Source organism: Eulemur rufifrons, chromosome 7, assembly GCF_041146395.1.
Source record: "Eulemur rufifrons isolate Redbay chromosome 7, OSU_ERuf_1, whole genome shotgun sequence".
Taxonomy (NCBI): Eukaryota; Metazoa; Chordata; class Mammalia; order Primates; family Lemuridae; genus Eulemur; species Eulemur rufifrons.
In genome coordinates this window covers 277,098,971-277,121,212 of record NC_090989.1, presented here as the reverse complement: position 1 = coordinate 277,121,212, position 22,242 = coordinate 277,098,971, and the positions used below count along the sequence as shown (strand labels likewise).

Here is a 22,242-nt window from a genome sequence, read left to right as displayed (position 1 = left end):
TGATCGATATGTCTGGCCAGAAGGACAGGCATGGCTGCAGGTGTGATAAAACAAGAAGCGGATTTCTTTGGTGGGCCACATACAGTGGGGTAGGTAGGCCCACGCAAGAAGGGTGCCTAGCAGTGTAGCTATGAAAACTTGCCCAAGAAGGTACCAGTTGAGCTGAGTCACCAGGGATCAGCACGTCTTTTCCATGCAGGGCAGTGAGAGAGGACATCTCAGGCACAGGGAAGGGCTTGTGCGGAGGCCAGTGTGGGCAGGTGTGTGTGTGCAGCTCCACAGGTAGCCTGTGGCCCCTGTGGAGGCAGTGGAGTGAGACGAGGCTAGACCAGGAAGCAGGCCCAGGAATGACAGTGTCATTCTGAAGGTGTAGGAAGGGACGTGGAAGAATGGGGACCCAGGTCAGATTTGTATTCAGAAAATCTGACCCCCTGAAGTCAGTCTGCTTTGTGAAGTGCCAGCTTTTCATGGTCCCCCACCCTGAATCCTTCCAGGGTAGAAATGACCAGAGGCCTTTGGGAGCAACTTCTAAGCAAAGTCACGAGACCAGAGTCCCCCTCTCCAGGCAGGACTCCCGCACTGCCGGCAGGAGTCGGCTACAGCGGAAGCCTCCATAATAGCACTGCTGGTGACCCTTCTCCTTCCTGTTGCCCATTCAATTGATTTTAAGCAGTTATTTTATTTTTAGGGTAATAATGTGAGGTAATCAGCCTTCTCCCTTAAAAATACCATCTTTTTCGGCCAGGCACCGTGGCTCACACCTGTAATCCTAGCGCTCTGGAAGGCCGAGGCGGGAGGATCCCTTCAGCCAGGAGTTCTAGACCAGCCCGAGCAAGAGTGAGACCCCGTCTCTACAAAAAAATAGAAAAATTAACCAGGCATAGTGGCACACGCCTAAAGTCCCAGCTACTCAGGAGGCTGAGGCAGGAAGGTGGCTTGAGCCCAGGAGTTTGAGGTTGCATTGAGCTCAATCACCCCACTGCACTCTAGCCGGGGCAACAGTGAGACCCTCTCTCAAAAAAACAAACAAAAACCCTCCTTTTCCATGTAATTATCATATAAAAGTGGTTCCATAAAGCCTTCCCACTGTGGTGTTCCCCTGAGTATACTCCAGAGAGGAATGGACCTAACTAGCCATTTGATCTTTCTTTCTTGACTGTCCATTTTATGCCCAGCCTGCCATGAGGAGCGGACTGCTCCTGCGCAGAGGGGTGCTGTGCAGCCTCCACTTGCTCTCGCTGACACTGGAGTGGGGAGGGCAGGCGCCCCCACAGGTAACTCGCCAGAACCCCCTCAGCACGGCCTTCTCTCTCTCTGCAGGTCACGCGATATTTAAACTCACGTATCTAAGCAATCACGACTATAAACACCTCTACTTTGAATCGGACGCTGCTACCGTGAATGAAATCGTGCTCAAGGTGAGTGTTCCTTCTCAACCCGGGGACCGCGGTCCACTCGCACCAGGTCAGGCCCGGCTGCAGCCCCTCTGCAGCATGGGACAAGGCCCCTGGGCCCAGCTCTGCAAAGGAGGAAGCGAGCTGCGGGCTGCCGCCCTGCTGGGGAGCGCCACCCCCCGGGCCACGGCAGCCTCAGGTCACTGCTCTGCACCTGCTTCAGCCAAAGCAGGACCCTTCCACTTCCTCTCAGCCCCGGTAATCCTGGCTCTTCCTGTGTTTACTTTCCTCCAGCCATTGTCAGGAGCTCCTGAGGCTCCTGGAGCAGACTCTGAGGAAATTATTTTTGTTTTGAAGACACCTTAATTGTACTCAAGGTGATTTTAGCAGCCTGTTCTGAACATTCCCAGCTCCGTGCTAGAGTCGCGTATTGGTGGCCCCTGCAGCACTCACTGAGCGCCGTCTGCGCACCGGCCAGTGCTCGAGGTCCCACAGTGACAGGCCCGGTCCCTGCCCCCAGGGAGCCTTTCCTCTACCAGAGGAGGCGGGTGTAAGACAGAAAATCACAGAGACTGTTAGCTAGTCTCAAAGGGGTGGGTGTGTGAGGGCAAACTGACTTGGGGTGCGGGCAGCGGGGGGGGGTGCCAGACGCTGAACCCCGAAGGACAGATCCTTGCCAGGTAAGGAGGGAGAGCACGTCAGACACACGGCCTGTGGAGGGGCCAGGCCGGCCTCCGGCTGAGAGCTCTGCTTGGTGCAGGACTGTCCTGGGGTCTTGTTAGCTCTGAAGGTCGGGGTGAGGACCCAAGGTTGCACATCTCTAAGACGCTCCAGGTGCTTCCCGGGCCGCTGCTCTGTGCACACGCTCTGAGTACCCCTGGACTGGTGGTTCTCAGGCTTCCAAACTGAGAATCCTTCCATCAAGCCACGTCTTAACGTAGATAGATCAGACAGGAAAAACAGAACCGCTCTGGCAGAGCAGGGACTAGAACCAGAGAGGGACACCCAACCCTAAGGCGTGTGACCCTGGCCAGTCACATCACCTTTCTAGGCCTCAGTTTACCTACCCTGTAAAGTGGGGATCATGGCACCTATGTTGCCCCACCCACCAGAGGGCTGCTAGAGTACAAGTCTAATGAGGTATGGTAAACCTACCTAAGTTGTCTTCATCTTCTTCTCTCTTCTACTTGAAATCATCAAGTAATTCTTCTAAAAGTAGCTAAGATGTTCGAGAGATTGCAAAGTGCAGCACCTGGGCCACATACTTTACACGCCCGTCAAAGCACATCTTCACAGCTCTGAGGCAGTGATAGAAAATTGTTCGCATTGCCTAGGTGAAAAGTCAGGCTTAGAAAAAAAACAACTTAGCCAGATCATGACTCTGGTAAATTGGCAGAACCAGAACTTGACCCCAGGTTTGGCAGATTCCAGAACTTATGTTCCTAATTCCCCAGATGTGCACAGCTGTAAGAGTGGAGTGGGGGATTTCAACACAATGAAATTGCTTTACAGGAACATTTTGAGACAAAGTCCCCTGGCTGCAAGATTTTTAAATGTAGTAGGTGACAATTAAAAGGATAAAGCTGCTGGAAGGACAGCTTGGAGCCGAGGCAGAGTAGCCTGGCCAGTTGGACGAAAGGAGAGGGTTCATAGGCACCGTGATCGAGCGCCCCAGACCAGGGAGGGGATGGAGGGCCTGCCCGGAAGAGCCGCAGCCAGCGAGTTCAGAGGGACTTGCCAGATCACCCCGAGACCGCACAAGCAACTTGTCTGTGCACAGTGTTTGGGGACGAGGTAAAGAAATATTCCATTACTCCGTCAGGGCCTGGACTTTTTTTTTATAGCCAGCATTAAAATATTCAAGACTTGAGAAGGATTCTAGTAAAATTATAATCCTGTGTTTGACATCAAAATAATTTTTACAGCAGCAGATTGATGACAGAAACACAGGTTTATGACTTCAGTACGAGACTGTGGAAGATCAAGTGCAGAGAAATCATTTCACAGAACCAAATGCTCCCTCGAAGCAGATGCTTTTTTGCAAAATCCCTGAGGCCTGTCGCCTCCCCTAAAATGTCTATTTTGATATCAAAATATTTGTAGAAATATTGCATCATGCACAAGACTCCAGGAGAGTAGCATGCCCAGGCCTGATTTACCCTGAGTGCTGATGACCATGATCCTGATGGGAGGTTAGATTTCACTTTTCCTATCTCTGATATTTTTTTTTTTTTTTAGACAGACTCTTGCTCTGTCACCCTGGCTAGAGTGCAGTGGCATCATGGTATCTCACTGCAACCTCATACTCCTGGACTCAAGCGATCCTCTTGCCTCAGCCTCCGAGTAGCTGGGACTACAGATGCACACCAGCACACCTGGCTAGTTTTTTCTTTTTTTTTTCTGTATTTTTAGTAGAGACAGGGTCTTGCTTCTTACTCAGGCTGGTCTGAAACTCAAGCGATCCTCCCACCTTGGCCTCCCAGAGTGTTAGGATTATAGGCGTGAGCCACCATACCCGGCCCTATCTCTGATTTTTTATGGCAATTTAAATACTTAGGTTTATCCATCATGCCCGTAATGTTGTGAATGTGTCTTTATGAGCTTTGCACCAGCAGCAAGTGACTGAGGCCCCCTGCCTCATGTCATGGAGTTTGGCAGAAATGTTGATATCAGAGGCTCTTCAGAGGTCAGCCTTAGACTCAAGTAATATATGTTCTTGTTCTGGAACCCAGGAGTTTTACATAAAATGAGAGCTTTAGAGGGAAATTCAAGGGAGGAAATATAAGAGCCAGGGGCTGGTGTCAAAGAAACTGTCATGAACAGGCAAACTTCCATCAAGTTATTTCATCTCATCTTTTTCTGCTTGTAGAAATATTAATGTCTCCCATTTATTGAGCACTGACCACATGCAAGACGTTATGTACATTATCTCATTTAATCTTCCTGCAGAATGCAGATATTATCATCCCCATTTTATAGACAAGGAGATGGAGGCCCAAGGCCAGAGAGCACACAGGGGTGGAGCCTCTTCTTCAACCCCGCGCTGAGGAGTTCCAGAGCTGCCCCTTCCCACTGAGATGTAATTGAGCTAAGTCATGTGTGGTCCCTAATTCTTCAGGCTTTGAGATGAATCTCGGAGGAATCATTGGGCTCTTCAAATTGGGTTCTTCTCTTGATCGAGTGATGAAGGCTGTGGCTTTATTGACCATGAAAACTCCCTATATTTTTATGCCTTAAGCTGTAAAATGCATTGAAAGTGAAACACTCTATAGTGCATAAAATTGTGCAAGTTTTAAGCCACAGCATATTAACCAGCTAATGGCAGACCAAAGGGCGTTTTTATCTTTTGATTATTACATTAATCTTCCATTAAAATTATCTATGTGATTATCACAAAGCACTGAAGATAATAAATTTAGGAAATAGTAGGCTTGTTAAGGATCATTTTTAAATGCTTTTGTCAAGTTATATGTGCCAAAACACACTGAAAACACTAGGTTGGCTGAGTGTACAAACAATATAATCCAAAGATTGCTTTTATTAAGAATGATAAAAACCTCTTATTTCTATACATTGTATTGTCCCAAATTGTCAGCCCGGCCCTGCAGTGCTCATGATTTATTGCTCTCAGCTGGTAACTTGGCGGCCGCGGGCCGAGCGTGTCAGGCCTTCTGTACCCACACACCAGCCTTTAACGCCTGCTGCTGGCGACTGCCAGAGCGGAAAGCGGGGAGGGACCGTGTCGGAGAGGCCCCGTCTCCGTGCCGCCTCCTCCAGCAGCCCCCTGGCTCCTGCTCAGAGTCAGCAGAGGCCTCTCTCCCTCTGGGCACAGGACACTCGGCCCTTAGAGTAGAGCTGGCTGAGTTCTCTAGCCAAATATATCCAGGCCTCTAGTCTTAACTTTTAGATGTTTGCAGGTGAAGAGAAATGACGTTTGTTCACAAGAATGCCCAGCCAGAGGAGGCTGGCGGGGAGAGGAGTGGTGTCTGAGGGTGGGGGCTGGGGAGCTGAAGGGTGTTCGTCAAGGGCCTGAGGCCTGCTGGCTCTGTGACCTTGACCGAAGGACATTGCCATTCTGTGCTTTGGTTATCCCACCTGTACAATGGAGATGATAATGGCATCTGTCGGTCAGGGTATCTTGGAGATCAAATGAGTTGATGCTCCAGAAGCACCCCGAGCAGTGCTGGCTGTTAGCACGTACCTTACAGTGCTGCCACCGTCCCCACCACCCTGCCAGGGGCTCGTCCTCTGCATGGGGCGCAGGTCCCTGCCTCACTAAGCCATGCTAAGCTTCTGCGGTTCCATGGACATGCAGACTTGTGTGCACAGGACTGCTGTGCCTCGACATATGCTGGTTGTCTCCTGCCCCTTGTACACCCAGAAACTCCTATGTATCCCTCAAAACCCCAGCTCGTTCATTCTCTCTGCAAGCCTTCCCTGCCCCACACCTCCCTGACAGTTCCTTTGTGCTTCTGTACCTGTTGTGGCACATGTCGTGCCATTGGATACTCACTAGGCAGTGAGCTCCTCAGGGCGGGGACCAAGTCTATCTCTTGAACTGAGGTCAGGGACCCTTTGTCCCTTGAACCAAGCATGGGGCCAATCTCAGACTTGGCATTTACTCAGTGCTAAAGGAGCTGGTGGGAGGCCCATGTGTGTGCAGTGGTAGGTGTACGAGCGTGGCTCTGGAAGGATCCCCCAGGGCCCTGCCTGGAAGCAGCAGCCCGAGCAGGAGCCCGGGAGGCAGCCCCAGCTGTGCCCACTCTTCACATGGGACTTGCCTGGTCCCTCGCACAGCTTTAAGCCTGACTTCTGGGTGACCTGGGCTACTTTGGCCCTCCTCTCTGAGCCTCTCGCTCCGTTTTGTCAAAGGCCGTGGTTGGTGTGGTGCTTGTGAGCACTGAAGGAAATACCACAGCTGGAAGCTCCATGCCTGGCTGGTAGGAGGCTGAAGATAGAGCCTTGTTTGCTTTGGTTTTGATCCCTGTGATGTTCTCGACTTTCAGATGAGGGAAGTGAGGCTCAGAGAGGGCATGTGCAGCCCAGCTTGCAAAGTAAGCTGGAAGCAGAACCAGGCAGCCCAGTGCACAGCTCTCTGGGGGGCAGCTTGTGCCAAGGAGGGAACGCAGGTTCGGCAATCTGAAAAGACCCCCCTACTCACTGACTGAGAGGCTCATACAGGCCCCTCGTCTCCTCCAAGCCTCCGTTTTCCCGTCATAAAGCAGGGGTTTGGGCCCAGCCAGCCAGGTTGCTGGGATGACTGGACTCCATCCACAAGAGAGCGCCTGCCCCGAAGCACCCGGCCCAGGTTAGGGCCTTCCCTACCACCCACTTCTTTGCCCTGGGCCGAGCAGTGAGCAGCTGGCAAGTGACCGGGCTGTATCCTCTTGCTTTCTAGGTTAACTACATCCTGGAATCACGAGCAAGCACTGCCCGGGCTGAATATTTTGCTCAAAAGCAAAGAAAACTGAATAGACGTACAAGCTTCAGCTTCCAGAAGGAGAAGAAGTCCGGGCAGCAATGACACTGACCTCCAGCCTCAACCTGCTGCCGTAGCTCAGAGCCTGCCTGCCTGCCTGCCAGGGCCAGGTGCCTGAGAGTCCACCCTGTGTCCTGCAGTCCTTGGGGGAGGCCAGCCCCTGGCTCATGGGCACAGGGCTGGTGGGCTCTTGGGGAAGGTGCAAGGGGGCACCCTAGGAGGAAGCGCTGGGGACCTTGCCAGGGGACCGAAGCCTGCTTGGCAATGGCTTTGATTAGCAATGCCCGGGGGCCAGACCACCCCCTAGCGGAGCCACGTGCTGCCCAGCCATCTTCACTGCCTGACGACCTGCCCGAGGATGTACATAGCCATGCCCAGACATTTCTTTGCAACTTGATCAAATTTCTTAAAGCAAACAAAGAACAAAAATGTACATTTCTGTTTTTCCTTTTAATAAACAGGTGTACTCTTTATCATGGTTGGTATGATGGACCATTCTTTGGGGCGGAGGATTGATTATGTTATTCTCTTTAAAATCTGTTCCCATATTGAACAAGCAGATTGGAAAAGCTATGGTTCGATTTCTCAGAAGAAATGTTAAGGTCTTAGTCAATAGTTCTAACTATGCCATTTGTTTAAATGAATGCATTTGCTTTGAGGATAGCATCTTACTAAGAGTTGGGAATGGGGCCCTAGTGTTGTGTGTCCAAAGCTATGTCATTTTCCCCTTCCACGCATCCCAGCACCTCTGACCAGAGCCGTGGAAGCCGCAGGCGCTGGGAGAAGGGGCGATGGCTGGTCCTCGGGTCCTGCTGCGCTCCCAGCCAGAAGTGGTCTTTCCCATTGCTTAAGTAGCAAGTGTAGGCTTCAGCCGACAGCTCCACCCGCATGTGGATCTTTCTGGAATTGGAATAGTCCCTGCTTTGCTGCCTTCGAAGGGGCCTCATTTCCCTTTCTCTTCTTACAGCGCCTGCCCCTCATGGAGCAGGCGGGAAGCAGGTGGTTCTCACTGTGTCAGGGCGAGGCTGAGCGGAGGCCTGCTCCCCGGCCAGCTCCCCGGGTGGGAACGGGCGAGGGGTCGGGTGCCCCGACACCACTCCTCTGGCCACACCAGATGCCTCTGCGGTCCTCGACAGCCTCTCCAGTGTCCGGCGCGGTGACAGCCTTTCATACTGTCCCCGGCCAGGGCCGAGGACCAGATGTTTCACTGAGGACCTGCATTTAAAACGTTTTTTAAATTGTTGTACAGGAAGAGATGTGTCTAAAACAGCATCTCAAAGTTGAGTGTATTTCTTTGCACACGGGGTCATTTTAATGAATTCCTCCTTCATTCTGATCTTTGTTCAGCCAACAGGAGCATCCTTTTCTAATGTCTTCCATTCCTACCCACCCTGGAAACAAAAAAAAAAATATTATTTGTAGCTTGCTATCTGTATTTGAATTTTTAGCAATTTTATATTTAGATATCTTTGAAAAAATGTAAATGACTAATTTGGTCATAAAATCTTGTGACATATTCAATATTAAAATAAAAGTCATATAAATACCCTCTCTTGCATGTTACTTTGAATTCCTGACGTCTTGAGTACATGCTGCTGCAGACAGTGGCTCTGGCGGTCGGCATTTGCTGGCAGTTCATGGATCCAGCATCCCTGAAGCGCGCCAGGGCCCTGTGGTCCTGAGCAAGACAGAATGGCCCTCTTCACTCCAGGGTGACGCTGGAATCATCACCTCCAGCAGTTACAAAATCAGCACCGAGACCATTCTCTACGGTGAAATGTGACACGTTCGGTTCACACAGAACACACATGTTAAGGAGTAATTTACAGGGGACACTGCACCGCCGCCCAGGTCCAGCAAATGTCAAGACTCTAAATTCGGCTTGTCCTCAGCCCCCCGCCAGCCCATACCCAGGTTCTAAGACAAGACCGCGAGCTCCTCAGCGTCTCGCACCCTCCCCGCACCCGCCTTGGCCCAGCGCGAGCTCCGCGCCTTCCCGCCAACTGACGTGGCCAACTGACATGACTGACGGCGACACTGCCGCCTTCCACCGGGTCTCCTGACCCGGCGCCAGCACAGACCCCACCCCGTGTGATACAGAAGGTCACGGTGTTGAGGATTCATGACTGGGCTTCTGAATTCTGCTGGGGACTTGACAAAGTGTGGGCAGCCTGACAGGCCTGGGCTGTGGGTCCCTGCAGCCCCAGCTGCCCACTGAGATTGGCCCCTGTCTTCTGGGGCCACTGTGCACCAAGCAGGCTGTGTGGCAGCCCACAGAGCTCCCACGGACGGTCCTGTCGTAGCTCCGTCCCAGAGGTGAGGACTCAGAGCTTGGAAGGGTCACTGCACTGGCCCCGGGCACACCGTGGGGGACTGGCAGACACGGCAGCCCTGCTCTTCACCGCTGGGCTCTGCCTTCCACAGTTGGTGGCCATGTGGCTCAAGGCTGCTTGCTGCCTCTTGGGTCCTCAGTTTCCTAATCTGAAGGCGCAGGTGCGGCATTAGATGGCCTCTGCAGACCCGCCTAGGGAGGTCGTGTGTGCCTCAGAATCACGGGGAGCCCAGCCTTCCTCCCAGTGGTTTCTGTTTGCCTAACGGGCTTCCCTGCTTCTGAGGAATTCTAGGAGCTGAGAAGGCTGTGAGGTCATTTAGTCCAACCTCCTCCCTAGGGACAGTAAGTACGTCCACCTGGGCACCCCTGAAATCACGTGTGTGACCACAGTTACACATCCCACACCCTACAGACAGCTAGCACTTTCTGTGCTTTCCTCAGGGCCTGCCTCCTGCCTCTTATTAAGCCATCACCTAATGTTAATTACTATTTAATTAACCATTTATCACACTACTTATACAGATGAGGAAACTGAGGCAAGAAAAACAAAGTCCCTCACCCAGGGCCATGTGGTCGGGAAATGGCGGAGAAGGCCCCAGGGCCACTCTCTGGCCTCCCAGCCCCTCCCTGCCTCCAGCTGTCCCCAGGCCTTGCTGGGCCTCTGCCTGGGCCGCTGTGGCCCAGACACCCTAGGTCCCCATGGCCCCACTAAGGCCCTGCTCAGAGGCCCCTGCTGCTTGGAAAGCAGCCAAGGAGAGGGGAAGGGTTAAACTGTCATGTCGTGTTCTCACCAAACACCTCTGCTTAAATGCAAAGTCCCAACAGGGCGGTGTTCTGGATAAAAGCCCTGGGAGTGATTTGTGAAGTCCCGAGGCCCGGTAATCTCGTCAGCGTAATGGGATTATATTTCAAATCACCGCGGCCTGTTCATTACCCATTTAAACTCCTCTGACAGAGGAAAACTTGCATAAACGGGCAGGCAGCCCTTGCCGACTTCCCACTCTCCTTCCTGATTAGACAAACAGATGCTGAGGTCTGGAATGAAAAAATAATGTGCCCATTTATTCATTTTTCTGACAAGTCACAATAGATTTTTAACTGCCAATGAGTGACCTCCCGGAGGTGCGGCGGCCGGGAGGTGCCCGCCAGGCAGCGAGTGGTCATTTCCGCCCGGGGCGGCCGTCCTGCCTGGCCAGGGTTCCCCCTGGGACGCGGCAGCTGCCCAGCCCCTCCTGCACCAGCAACAGCACGTGGGGCGGGCAGGGAAGAGCTGCCCACTGTGCCCCCAGGCTGTCCCCACCTAGACAGTCCAGGGGCCTCCCCCAGACCACCAGGAGACACAGAGCCTGGGTAGGAATCTGGCCCTGCCCCTGCCCAGTAGCTGGGTGTTCAGGATACCTTCTTTAATGGCTCTGAGCCTCAGTTTCCCCATCTGTAAAAGCGAGAGTGAGCAGGCTCGTCTCGGTGGTGAGGGCTCAGTGGTGTGGCTTGTGCTCAGCTCCCACTCGGGTCCACTAGGGTAACCATCCCATCAGCACACCCGGCTGTGACCACCAAGGGCCAGGCCCTCCCCCACCCCCGACCTCTGGTGCAATAGTGCTTGGCAGATGTGCTAGTCACCCGCTGGGCCACAGAGTCTCACCCCAGGGCCTCTCGAGCTCTGCTCTGTGCCAATGCCTGGAGCAGAGGTGGGCTGCAGGCAGGACAGCTGGATCAGGGACCCCCGGGGTCCCCCTCCTCATGCCCCTGAAGACTTGTGAAGATTCCTGACCCCGGAGCCAGCCCAGGCAGCTGGCTGCCAACTAGTGGGGCTCCGGCAGGGACCACAAAGGTTACTCTCCGCTTCATCTTTCATTCCAGGCCCCTCACCCTGTCCCAGGGCCCGGGAGCTCGGCCCCAAAGATTCCCAAATCACCACGTGTGTGTTCACACAGTGCCCACCTCCCCACCCTGCCACCCTCCTGGGAGCCAGATCTCCCGAGATCCTCCCTGGAGACAGGCAGGGGCTAGGTTCAGACAGCCCGAGACTGATGACGGAGCTGCTCGAATCAGCAGAAGGAATGAAAACCCACCTCCATGCTGTGTGACCCAGGCTCACTACTCAACCTCTCTGAGCCACTTGCTCTCCTGCACAACTGAGACAGAGTCCCTCCTTCCTCAGGGGGTTGCATGAGGAGTAAATAAGATCATGTGCTCAGGCCTGGCACGCAGTACGGATTGGTAACAGCCACGGAGCTGTGTCGCCCGATCCTGCACTCACTGGGGCCACACGGCCAAGGGAGGACCTCAGGCCTCCCGGGATAGCCCCAGCCCCCAGGGAAGCCCCAGAGCCCAGGCGGGGCCTGCACCCTCCCTCCCAGGGCCCCACCGGCGGCCTCTCCCCTCCTCACCCCTGCCAGCCTTGCCGCATAGCCCCAGGCAGGGCTCCCATCTTTATGCATTAACTCTGTGAATACAGAAGAAATACTGTGAGGCTAATTCTTTTTAAAATGATAAAATTTGTCTACATTATAGCATTCCAGCCCCCAGCTTCCTGAAAGCTAAAAATATTTTAATGTCATATTTCCATGTAAATTTTAGTTTAGAATTTAATACCCTTTTAACATACATTAAATTTTTAGCGTTCTTCCAACCCTTGACTATTTTAAGGGCTTAGCTGATGTGCGTTGGAGAAAAGGGCTGGGGGAGGCTGTAAATTATAAGAGAAAGTTCCAGAAGCGAGATTACCCCAAAACTCTGTGCCCACCTCCTCTTGAAAGTTACTCTTCCGGCCAAAACTTGGAATCCTGGGGAGGTGTCAGACATCTCAGTTCCCCTACTGGAAAACGTAGCAGGCAGCCGGCAGCCAGGAGCCCGGCTCTCCTGGACCCCACTGGAGGCCAACGAGCCGGCGGACGCCGCGGAGGACAGACCCCCCCCGAGGCAAGGAGCCCAGGAGCAATCCGCCACGGTGCAGGGAGAGGGGCGCCGGCAAGTCCAACCCGTCCTCGGGGAGAGACGTGATGGAGGGTCCAGGCTGCATGTGTCCTGGCCACGGGGCCACGAGGTCAACCTGTACAAAGACCCCTGCGCCAGGGTCCTCCTCATCCTCTCCCAACAATCTCCCACTCACCACAGAACTGCTGGTTGCCCGCACGTCAGGAAAGGGGGTCTTTGGGCTTAGCAGGAGGGACTTGTGTGTCACTGCCTAGGAGGCTTGAGGGACCCTCAGTGACAGGACCCGCACGTCCCGGGCCATCAGAGTGAGCTGGGGCTGAGAGACCCGCAGACATGGAGACCCACCTTTCGTCAACGTGCCTGTCACCCACAGTCGGGACTCCCAGGCGCCACCCTGCACAGCCTGGTCCACCCTCAGCTGCGTGGCCGTGTCCGGGCCTTGTCTCTCCTGGCGGGCAAAAGGGAGCGGGACTGTTCTAGGCTCCATAGCCTCAGGGCAGGGACTTCTCTCCCAAATACCATCCCAGGCCGGGTCCCCATTGGCCTGGCAGGGGACACCTGTCATCCCTGGGCGTGTCCCCATGGGGAGGAGCGGCTGTGATGGGCAGCCCCTCCGGGCCTCTGGGCTCAGGGGAAGGGCAGTTCCAAAGGGAGGGCCTGGGAGGAGGGGCCGGGACAGGCGGGGTGGACAGGCCTCGCCAGCAGTCCCTGTGTGCCCATCGCGGTGCTGAGTACTTTTTCCAGAATCCCCCAAGCAGAGGCTCCTAGCACCATTCCACACTGACAAGACCTGAGGGGCGAGGGAGCTTTGCCCAGCGCAGAGGGAACACTCGTGGGACCCAGACCTGCCTCTGACTCCGGTCCCCACACGGCCACGCTGCCTGCGTCTGTGTGTGCAAATGTGTGTCTGTGTCTGTGTCTGTGTCTCTGCAAGTATGTGCATGTGTGTGCAAGTGTCTGTGTCTTTGTGTGTGTCTGTGTGTGCAAGTGTCTAAGTGTATACATCTATACATGCATGCGTGTGTGTGTCTGTGCTCAAATGTGTGTGTCTATGTGCATGAGTTTGAGTGCATGAGTATGTGTGTGCACGTGTGTCTGTGTGTAAACAATTGTGTGCGCATGCATGTATCTTCATGTGCACGTGTGTGTTTAATCCGCAAGCAACCGGCCAACCCGCCTGCCTCCCACACCTGCGCCTGGCACGGCCGGCTCTCCAAGGAGGCCGTGCGGGTCCCTAAGCAGCCCCTCCCCCACAGCCCAACAGCTGGCCACCACCTCGGCACACATTTCCCTGTCACATCTGATTTGCAAAGTCGTGTCTGTGACAGACCCACAGGAGCGTCCAGTTGGGGCTTTTTCAGGTCAAGGAGTATTTTCCGGAGTCTCTGGTTCTTCAGAAGAGAAAAGAATGTGAACAGCCCTCTGTCCTCGTTCCCAGGCCAGCACTGCCACCAGTGGAATCTTCCTCTGGGCCGCCCTGGGCTGGAGGATCACCCCCAGGGCCTGTCATTACCCCACTTTACAGATGAGGACATCAAGCCTCGGAGGAGTCCTGCTGTTTTCCTGAGGCCACAGCTGCTCAGGGTGGAGCTAGGACCTGAACTGGCCTCTCTGGCCGTCCTACCTAGGCTTGCTTGTCACTGTCACTATCCACAGCCTCCCTACAGATGCCTGAGCTGGGCTGTCCCTACCGGCCTGACTCCAGGACCTCCTCCTCCAAGAAGCCGCCAAGCTGACTCGTCCACCTCAGCCCATTAGGGCTCTTACCTGCTGCCGATTGAAGTTCCCAGTTTCCGGAGCATCTGGGGCAGGGCCTGCCAGAGCTGGTGGCTTTGACCCCCTGACTTCATCATCTTAGTCAAGGCACAGCAGGAACCCGCTGGCCCGGCCCTCGAGGGCCAAGCCACACTCCCCTTCTCTGGGGGCTGGGTTGCCTGTCACCCCTCCTTCTCTCTCTTTCTTGTCACCCTGGTGGTGAGGATGCCGGTGGCCACCAGACTGAAGACCACCAGGCCTCCCAGGGTCCCTGCCCCTGACTGTCACTGCTCCACCTCTCAGCACTGACTCCCAAATGGAGGGCAGCAGCTGGGACCGGCGGCGACAGCCCTGACTGGGCCAAGGAGCCTGGGGTGTGGTGCAGGGCGGTGTCATCTGCCCACAGGAAGTCAGGAGCGTGCAGGTGAGTGGCCATCGGCCTCCTCCACTTGCCTTCCTGCCCCAGGGCTCTCTCCCAGGGTGACGCCCCCAGGAAGTGGCCTACACAGACTGTGCACTCCCCAAGGGCAGGGACCCATGCCTGCTTTGCTCAAATCACGGGTGAACACCAGCTGCCGCCTCCTTCAAGACTGCAAGCCCGGGTCCCAGGGCGCATGAGCCCCGCACACCCCGCGACGGGCCGGGCTGTGGCGCCGGACACTGCGCCCAATGAGCAGATGAGGAGAGTAGGCCCAGGGTGCTCAGTGAGCCGCCCAAGGTCACACAGCCAGGGAGGCGGGACAGGAAATGCAACCCAGATTGTTCCTGGCTCCAGACCCTGCACTCTAACCCTTCGTTGTCCTTGCCTGAGAAGAGTGGGACACCGGCTAGAATGCCGTTCGTGAGTGTGCAGACAGGGGCTGAAATTCTAACTCTGCCCCATCCGCTATCTGTGTGACACTAGGCCAGTCGCTTCACCTCTCTGTGCCTCAGTCTCCTCATCTGTAAAACAGGCTAATAATCCCTCCTCTTCAGGGCCGTGAGAAATAAATGAGTGAGTAGATGGGAGAGAGATGTCTGAGGTAGAGCCAATGTTGTGGCTGTGCGTGTTCAGAGGGGGACAGAGAAACCTAGGAAATGGTTATCCCGAGGCAGAAGCCCTGGGCTGAGGATGAGCACTAGGGCCCAGCACAGTGGCCAGCATGGAACAGATGCTCAGTACACATTTGCAGAACAAATTATTGCCTTCTGCTGGTGCAACCAACCGGCCGGGAACACAGACAGAGCCACAGAGCAGAGGGCTGGATCCAGGGTGCCCTTGGGCAGGCAGTAGGAAAGCAGGGACACAGCCAGGGGGGTGAGCATGAGGCCGGATGCAGCCTAGACCCACGCTCCAGCTCTGGAGCTCAGTGTGGGCACTCAAGCCTGGGTACACGCAACCTAGACAATGACCACATCAGTCAAGATGGCCACACCGTCCTTGGGAATGACTGCCACATTGCCAAGATGGCTGCCTCGACAGCCAAGATGGCCTCCTCATCGGCCCCAGAGCAGGGCCTGCTGGGTAGCAAGAGCCCCACTGCAACTGGATTCACAACAGAACAAATGAATTATTGAACCATGTCAAGATGCCAAATAGGGTGACTCAAAACCCAGGGCAGCCCAAATTCTCCAAGGAATCAGAGGAAACCAGTCAGCGCATCCCTGTGCCCCTGAGAATGCTGGGTAATTGCTTTTTCTCCTTTGTCTTTTTGTTTGCTTTTAGCAAAACCACCAAGAAGCAGCCACAAAAATCAGTTAAAACTTCCAAAGTGCTTCTTTCTCCAGAAATCTTTTATAAAAGGTGAAAGATTTACAAGACCTGAAGAGCAAACCAAGCAGGATAATTGTTTTTGGAATGACCCCAATATTTTCACCCTGGCGACCCCGGCTGGGCATCCTGCCCCATATTTATGATTCCTGGTCCTCTGCGCGCCGCTGGGCGACCTTTCTGAGCCCCCTCTGCGAGCCCCCAGTCCCTTATCAGGCCTGTAACTCACCCTGACGTTATCTCTCGGGAGGGTTTTATGCACTTTAATTTAACTCCCCTCATCATTATTTCCCGGACTTCAAGGTTTTCTCTTTCGAGCTGCCCTTCCCAGGACAAGCATAATCTGTTTGCCATCAAGCCCAATAAATATGTTTGTGCGGGAGACGAGAATGGTTTGGGGAGAGTGGCTCAGGCCTGGGAAGCAGCCTCTGGCTCTTACCTGCTTCCGGGCTTCCAGGCTGGTCTTTGTATCCCTGAACCTCTGTGGAGGTGGGAGCCACCGCCTGGGAGCTCAGACCTGGTGGCCCGTGCAGCAAATGCAAATCCAGGACTCCCATTAAATTCGAATTTCAGATACACAATGCATTTTTCTTAGTATAAGGATGTCCCATGCAATATATGTTAAAAAAATTATTCATTGTTTATCTGAAATTCAAATTTAATTGGGTGTCTTGGTTTTCAGTGGCATCAGCTCCTAGGGGCTGGCCCACCCACGCCTCCAAAAGCAGATTAATATGTTGCGGGTGTATTCACCTGCTAGGGCTGCCATAACAAAGCCCCAAAGACTGGGTGGCTTAAACAAAAGAAATTTATTTTCTCACAGTTCTGGAGGCTGGAAGTCCAACACGGAGGCATTGGTTTCTCCTGAGGCCTCTGTCCTTGGCTCGTGGATGGCCGTCTTCTCCCTGTGTCCTCACATCATCTTCCCTGTGTGTGTCCGTGTCCTCATTTCCGCTTCTCAAGGACACCAGTCAGATTGGATTCGGGCCCACCCTAATGACCTCATTTTAACTTAATTACTTCCATAAAGGCCCTATCTCTAAACACAGTCACATTTTGAGGTAGTGGGGGTTGGAGCTTCAACATATGAATTTGGGGTACGGGGGTAGACACAATTTGGACCATAACAGGGGGGTTTAACCATCTCCCACCAGAAAGCTCCAGAGTCTGGGGCCCACAGCAGGGCAGCCTGGCCTGTGGGGACACCTTCGGTTTCCAGGGCTCGGATCAGAGAGGCCCACAATGAATCATCGCAATAAGTCAAATGCCACCCACGCTGTCCCCTGACCTCACCGCTGTGCATAGCAACACTGAGGGCCCCCCAACAGCTCTGCAGGGCAAATGTGATGAGCTGAGGTGTACAGAAGAAGCATGAGGCACAGAGAGGCACAGTAGCAGCCCCAGGCCACACAGCAAACCAGGGGCAGCCCTGGGTTTACGGGCGTCTCAGGACTCTTCCCTCTTGGGCCCCCCCCCCCACCAGCTACGCCTTCAATCCTCTCAGGACCCAGATGAGCCAGCTGCACTTGTGCAGCCAAAATGAACCCTCTTGGCAGGACACCACGCGACCTAACAGAGCCAAGTGCGAGCCAAGGCGGGCGACTGGGTTCACAGCCGGACGAGCCTGACAGGAGGCATCGCTATGCAAAGCAGCGTTGCACCCACGCCCAGCAGAGCGCACGAGCAGGACCCTGCAAGAGGGTGGGCAGAGCAGGGCGAGGAGCCCGGGGAAAGGGCTGAGCCAGATGGCGTCTGGCCTGGCACGGCCCAGGGCACCCCTGGCCTCAACCCGCTGTGCATCTCGCCCAAGCGGAGCCCCAGGCCCCGTCCAGGCTCGGAGGACTCTCCGTCGTCCTCGGCGTTCCCCTGCCATCTGTGGCCAGTTGTCAGCATCTGACAGAGGTGGATGGACAGAGCCAGAGCTGCCTTAGGTCTGAGCGGTGGGGCCTTGGGTGAGTCACCTCTCCGAGTCTCTGCTTCCTCCCATGTAAGACAGGGACAACAGTCTTCTTTCGTGAGGAAATTAAGAGCATAAAAATCAAGCCATCGGTGACGATGATTAGACTCCCAAATGCCTCCGTTTGCAGTGAGGGTAAAGCATCCCACTTCCTGCTCACACCTGAGGCTCTGGAAACTGCACCATGGGAATGCAGGGATCAAGCCATCGGGGGCCTCATTGTGTTTTGGGACATTTCCTCTGTAGAATCTCTAGAAATGATCATTATTGGATTTCTAATGTAACATAAAATGTGCCCAGGATCACAGCAATTTTCCAGTGTATAATATATTGTTATTGACTGTAGTTACCATGTCGTACAATAGATCTTTTTTTTTTTTTATAGACAAGGTCTCGCTCTGTCACCCAGGCTGGAGTGAAGATCATAGCTCACTGCAGCCTCAAACTCCTGGGCTCAAACAGTCCTCCCGCTTCAGCCTCCCACGTAGCTGGGACTATAGGCATGCAAGCACCACCATGGCTGGCTAATTTTTTTTATTTTTTATATTTTTGCTGAGACGGGGTCTCACTATGTTGCCCAGGATGGCCTCTAACTCCTGGCCTCAAGCAACCCACCCGACTCAGCCTCCCAAAGTGCTAGGATGACTGGCATGAGCCATTGCGCCTGGCCCCTTTGCCCATTTTTAAGTCAGGTTATTTGTTTTCTTGCTACTGAGTTGTTGGAGTCCCTAATATATATGGATTTAACCCTTTATCTGATGTATGATTTGCAAATATTTCTCCCACTCTGAGGTTTGTCTCTGCTGCTTGTTTCCTTTGCTATGCAGGAGCTTTTAGTTCGATGCAATCCCGTTTGTATATTTTTGCTTCTGTTGCCTGTGCTTTTGGGGTCACATCAAAAATATCTTTATCCAGACCATGTTTATGCGTTTCCTAAGAGCATTGCTTGCCCTGCTGGAAGTCTTTTCCTGGCACCATCGCTCTCCCCCCACCTCCTCCCCGGCAAAGCCCCTGCTCCTCGAAGCCTCCCACAGCCCTTGCAGTCTCTCCTGCCGGGCCCAACCCTGCACCAGCTCCTATTCCCCACACCCCCCCCAGGCCCACCACCAAGCCTTTGCATTGCCCTCAGCTGTCCCCTTCTCTGTGCTTCCCCTTCTCCCAGCCTGACCCCCTTCCCCAAGCCACCGCCCCCTATCAAAGCACCTCCCTCTCCTGCTGTTTCCCCACCAGGCTCTGAGCTCAGTTAGGGCAGGGACTGGGTCTGTCCAGTTCAGCCTCCTGCCCTCAGTGCTTGGAGCACTGCCCAAAACAGGGCCCATTTTTTAAAAATGTGTAACATTTGTGGAATGTGTGCAATCAGCACAGAATCACTCACTGTGCTGAGTGCCAGCAGTTTATACCCCTGACAAAAGGTGCCCGTGGGGACCTCCTTGAATTCACATTCCAAAAGAAGCCAGACTCAGGGGAGCACAAGCTGTTCCAGGACGTGCAAGAACAGGCGAGACTGCTCCGTGGTGCCAGACATCAGAGCGGCCGTCCCATCTGGGGAGCGGTCGCGCATGTAAAAGAATTCATTGAGCTATGCACTTGGGATCTGTACCTTACCCTATGAAAGTTATACCCCCAAAATTCAAAAGTTAGGAGAAAGAAAAATAATTGTTAAATATATCTGAGTCACGTGAACCCACACATAGTATTAAAATGCATAAAGACACATGCACAGAAATGAAAGCGCGTAAAACCTGGTGGAATCTGAAACAGGCTGTCAACAGTATTGTACCAACGTCAATTTCCTGGTTTTCATATTGTACCAGAGTCATACAAAATGTTACTGGTGGGGGGAAGTTAAGTAAACGGTACCCAGGACTTTCCATACTGTTTTTGCAAATTCCTGAAAGTTTATAATTACTTCTAAATAAAAAGGGTTTTTTTAACTTAAAAACTAGAAATATATTTAAGAAATCAGAACCAAATCTTTATTTACATAACATTTATTAAACTCCAGTGAGAACACAAAACGCTCTACTGGACCAGGTGAACTATGAAAGGTAGGTATGATTATAAACTCACAGAACATACTCTGTGTGGGAAAGTTATTAATATATCAGAAGTTTAACTGATAGTAGCGTAAAGAGGTTCACTGAAAAGATAATAAGACAAAAACTAATAAATACTGGGCAAAGTGGTGACCCAGTCCCTTAACGCTGTGTAATTTTCCCTCCTGACCCCGAGACCAGGGGAGTTCGTGATCATTATCCAATCATGGGAGTCTTTGATGTGAAAATTTGTTTTTACTTATTTTTAGAATACTCGATCAGCTTCCAGTATTTCTATTATTAATTAATATCTTGGCTTCTGTACTTGACAATCCAAATGCAATAAAACCAAATGGGAAAAGTGATACGCCCGAGTCAGAGCCGACGCTACCGGAGCAGGAATGTTAACCAGGAGATGCAGGAACCAAGGCAGCAGCTCCCGGGGCTGGGACCCCCAGACGAGGGGAACCCGTCTGTCTCTGATCCCCTTATCCCCAGAGTGTGGCAGAGAGAAGGCAGACAGTAAATATGTGTTGAGTGAATGATTGGCCTCACTGGCTGACGAGCCTTGGGGGTTGGGTGCCCCAGGCCCGGAACCCAGAGGCAGGCGGAGTGCCACAGGGGCCTGGCTACGCACTGGCACCGGGGCGGCCACTGCCTGCCCCTTTCCCGCACCCTGGCACCAAGAACCGGCCTTTCTGGGCACCGGCAGTGCCGCCCGCAGCAGGGGAAGACACCCGGGAGCGGAGGAGAGCAGGGCTTGGGGGCGACCGGCCGTTCGAGGAAGCTTCGGCCCGGAAGGAAGACACGGAGCTTCTGCGAGGGTCTCCTGATCCGATAAAAGATTATCAGCTAAATAAAACAAGAAGTGACTGGGGCCACTGTGCCCTGTTGGATTGAAATCGTGTGAGCAAAGTGGTTTTCTCTGGGAGATTTATTTCCTGCTCGGGCTCCAGGCAGCCAGCCCAGCCAGAGAGAACGGGCTGGTCTCCCCCCGTGGGGCGGGGTGGGCTGGGGTGGGGGGGTGTTTAATCTTCCAATGAGCTGGAGCAGGGAAGACGGCATGAATGGACATTAATTCTAAAACAAATTATTAAAGTGAGATCTGGGATTCCGGGAAAGCCATCTACCCCCTGCCTGTCTGCCACCTCCCCTCACGAAGCCCATAAAATCGCTCCTCTCCACTCAAAACCCAACGCCAGACCAACCGGGCCTCCCACCGGGGCTGAGGAGAAAGCCCCAGGCCTGGCCCACGCCCAGGGCCAGCGGAGTCGTGGGCCTGGCTGGACTGCCCTGCTCGCGGGCCTAGGCCACCTGCCTCCCTGGGCCTCGGCCCCTGACAATGACCCCACGTTTCTTGCTTCCTGGTCACCTGTATTTGTGCTCAGGGATGACCTGGGCTGCTCCTTCCATGTGGGTTCAACTCCCATCCGCCTCCACAACGGAGACCTTGGCCCACCTTGGGTGTCCTTCCTCACACCCTGCCCAGCCCAGGCTAAGCCCCCCACGCCGTAAGGCACCCCACATTCTGCTGCCGGGCCCAGGAGACACAGGGAAAGACCAGACCCAGTGCCCCAGAGGCCAGCCGGGGGCGGGGGTGCGGGTAACTGCTGAGAAGAGGGCACACAGCCACAGGCTGGGTGCAGGGGTGGCCTCAGTGTGCTGCCAAGAGAAGACCCCAGACCTGGGCATTGAGGAGGAGGAGGAGGGGGAGGAGGACACCAGCTGGACCACGAGGCTTGGAGTGAAGGAAACAGCATTTGCAAAGGTCAGAAGGTAGAGAATTTACTGGTGCATCCAGAATCTACGATGTTAATAATAGTTAAAATAATAGTAAAGATAGAATTTAAGTGCACTTTGCCAAGTACTCCATATACCAGTGTTATCTAATTTTAATCTTCCTGACGACCCTGTGAGGGGGTGGGCATTGTCATTATTCCCGTTTGGCAGATGAGGAGACTGAGGCTCAGAGAGGCCCAGGTGCCCCACACAGAGTCAGTGTGTGGGAGGGCCGGACTTCCACTCCGCCTCCCCCTCTGGCCCATGCTACCGGGACCCGCAGGTCACGTGCCCATCTCTGAACCAATCAGCGCCCCAGGATGGAGACTCCAATTGGCCTGGCCTGGGCCTCGCCCCCTTCCCTGTGGCCCAAGCTACTACTATTAAAGGGAAGGCGGACCTTCCCTACCCGGAGATGGTTACCTCGAGGCCTGTCATGTATGGGGCTCAGAGAGGGTAAGCAGCCCTCCCAGGTCACAGCGTGTGAGTGTCACTGTGGGACACTGCCCACATTTCACGGTTCTGTGTCTCTGGCCCCTGCCCCTCCTCTGAGAGCATCCCTCCCCCGTGGGCCGCACGGATGGCCCTGGCCGGGGTGTCCCTGCTCAGCTGAGCCCCAGGGCGGGCCCTGGTCGCGGCAGCTCCTGTTAGCTGAGTGCATCCGGAGCTCTCGGGCCGGGAAGGACCCGAAGGTCCCCGGCTGGCCAGAGGCGCAGACAGCTCCCCACCTCACCGGCCCTCCCGGACGAGCCCTTCGCGGGGGCCGCAGTCAGCGGCGCCCCCGCGGGCTCAGACGCCACTTTCCGGCCGGTGCCAGCAGGTT

The 22,242-nt window shown here is 54.2% G+C and overlaps 1 protein-coding gene across 8 annotated transcripts in view; it reads left to right on the top strand.

Annotated features, from left to right (window-relative positions):
* The window catches only part of MAPKAP1 (MAPK associated protein 1), a 237,538-nt gene extending 229,118 nt beyond the window's left edge, over positions 1–8,420 (top strand). For 5 of the 8 annotated variants that reach the window (XM_069476792.1, XM_069476791.1, XM_069476789.1 and 2 more), the window contains 2 exons: positions 1,321–1,418; positions 6,793–8,420. In XM_069476792.1, the coding sequence (XP_069332893.1) occupies positions 1,321–1,418; positions 6,793–6,918 (224 nt within the window). In that variant the 3' untranslated portion in view covers positions 6,919–8,420. The remainder of the gene's footprint in view (positions 1–1,320; positions 1,419–6,792) is intronic. The other 3 variants (XM_069476788.1, XM_069476786.1, XM_069476785.1) reach the window with 1 other exon arrangement.
* The last annotated feature ends 13,822 nt before the right edge of the window (positions 8,421–22,242 follow it).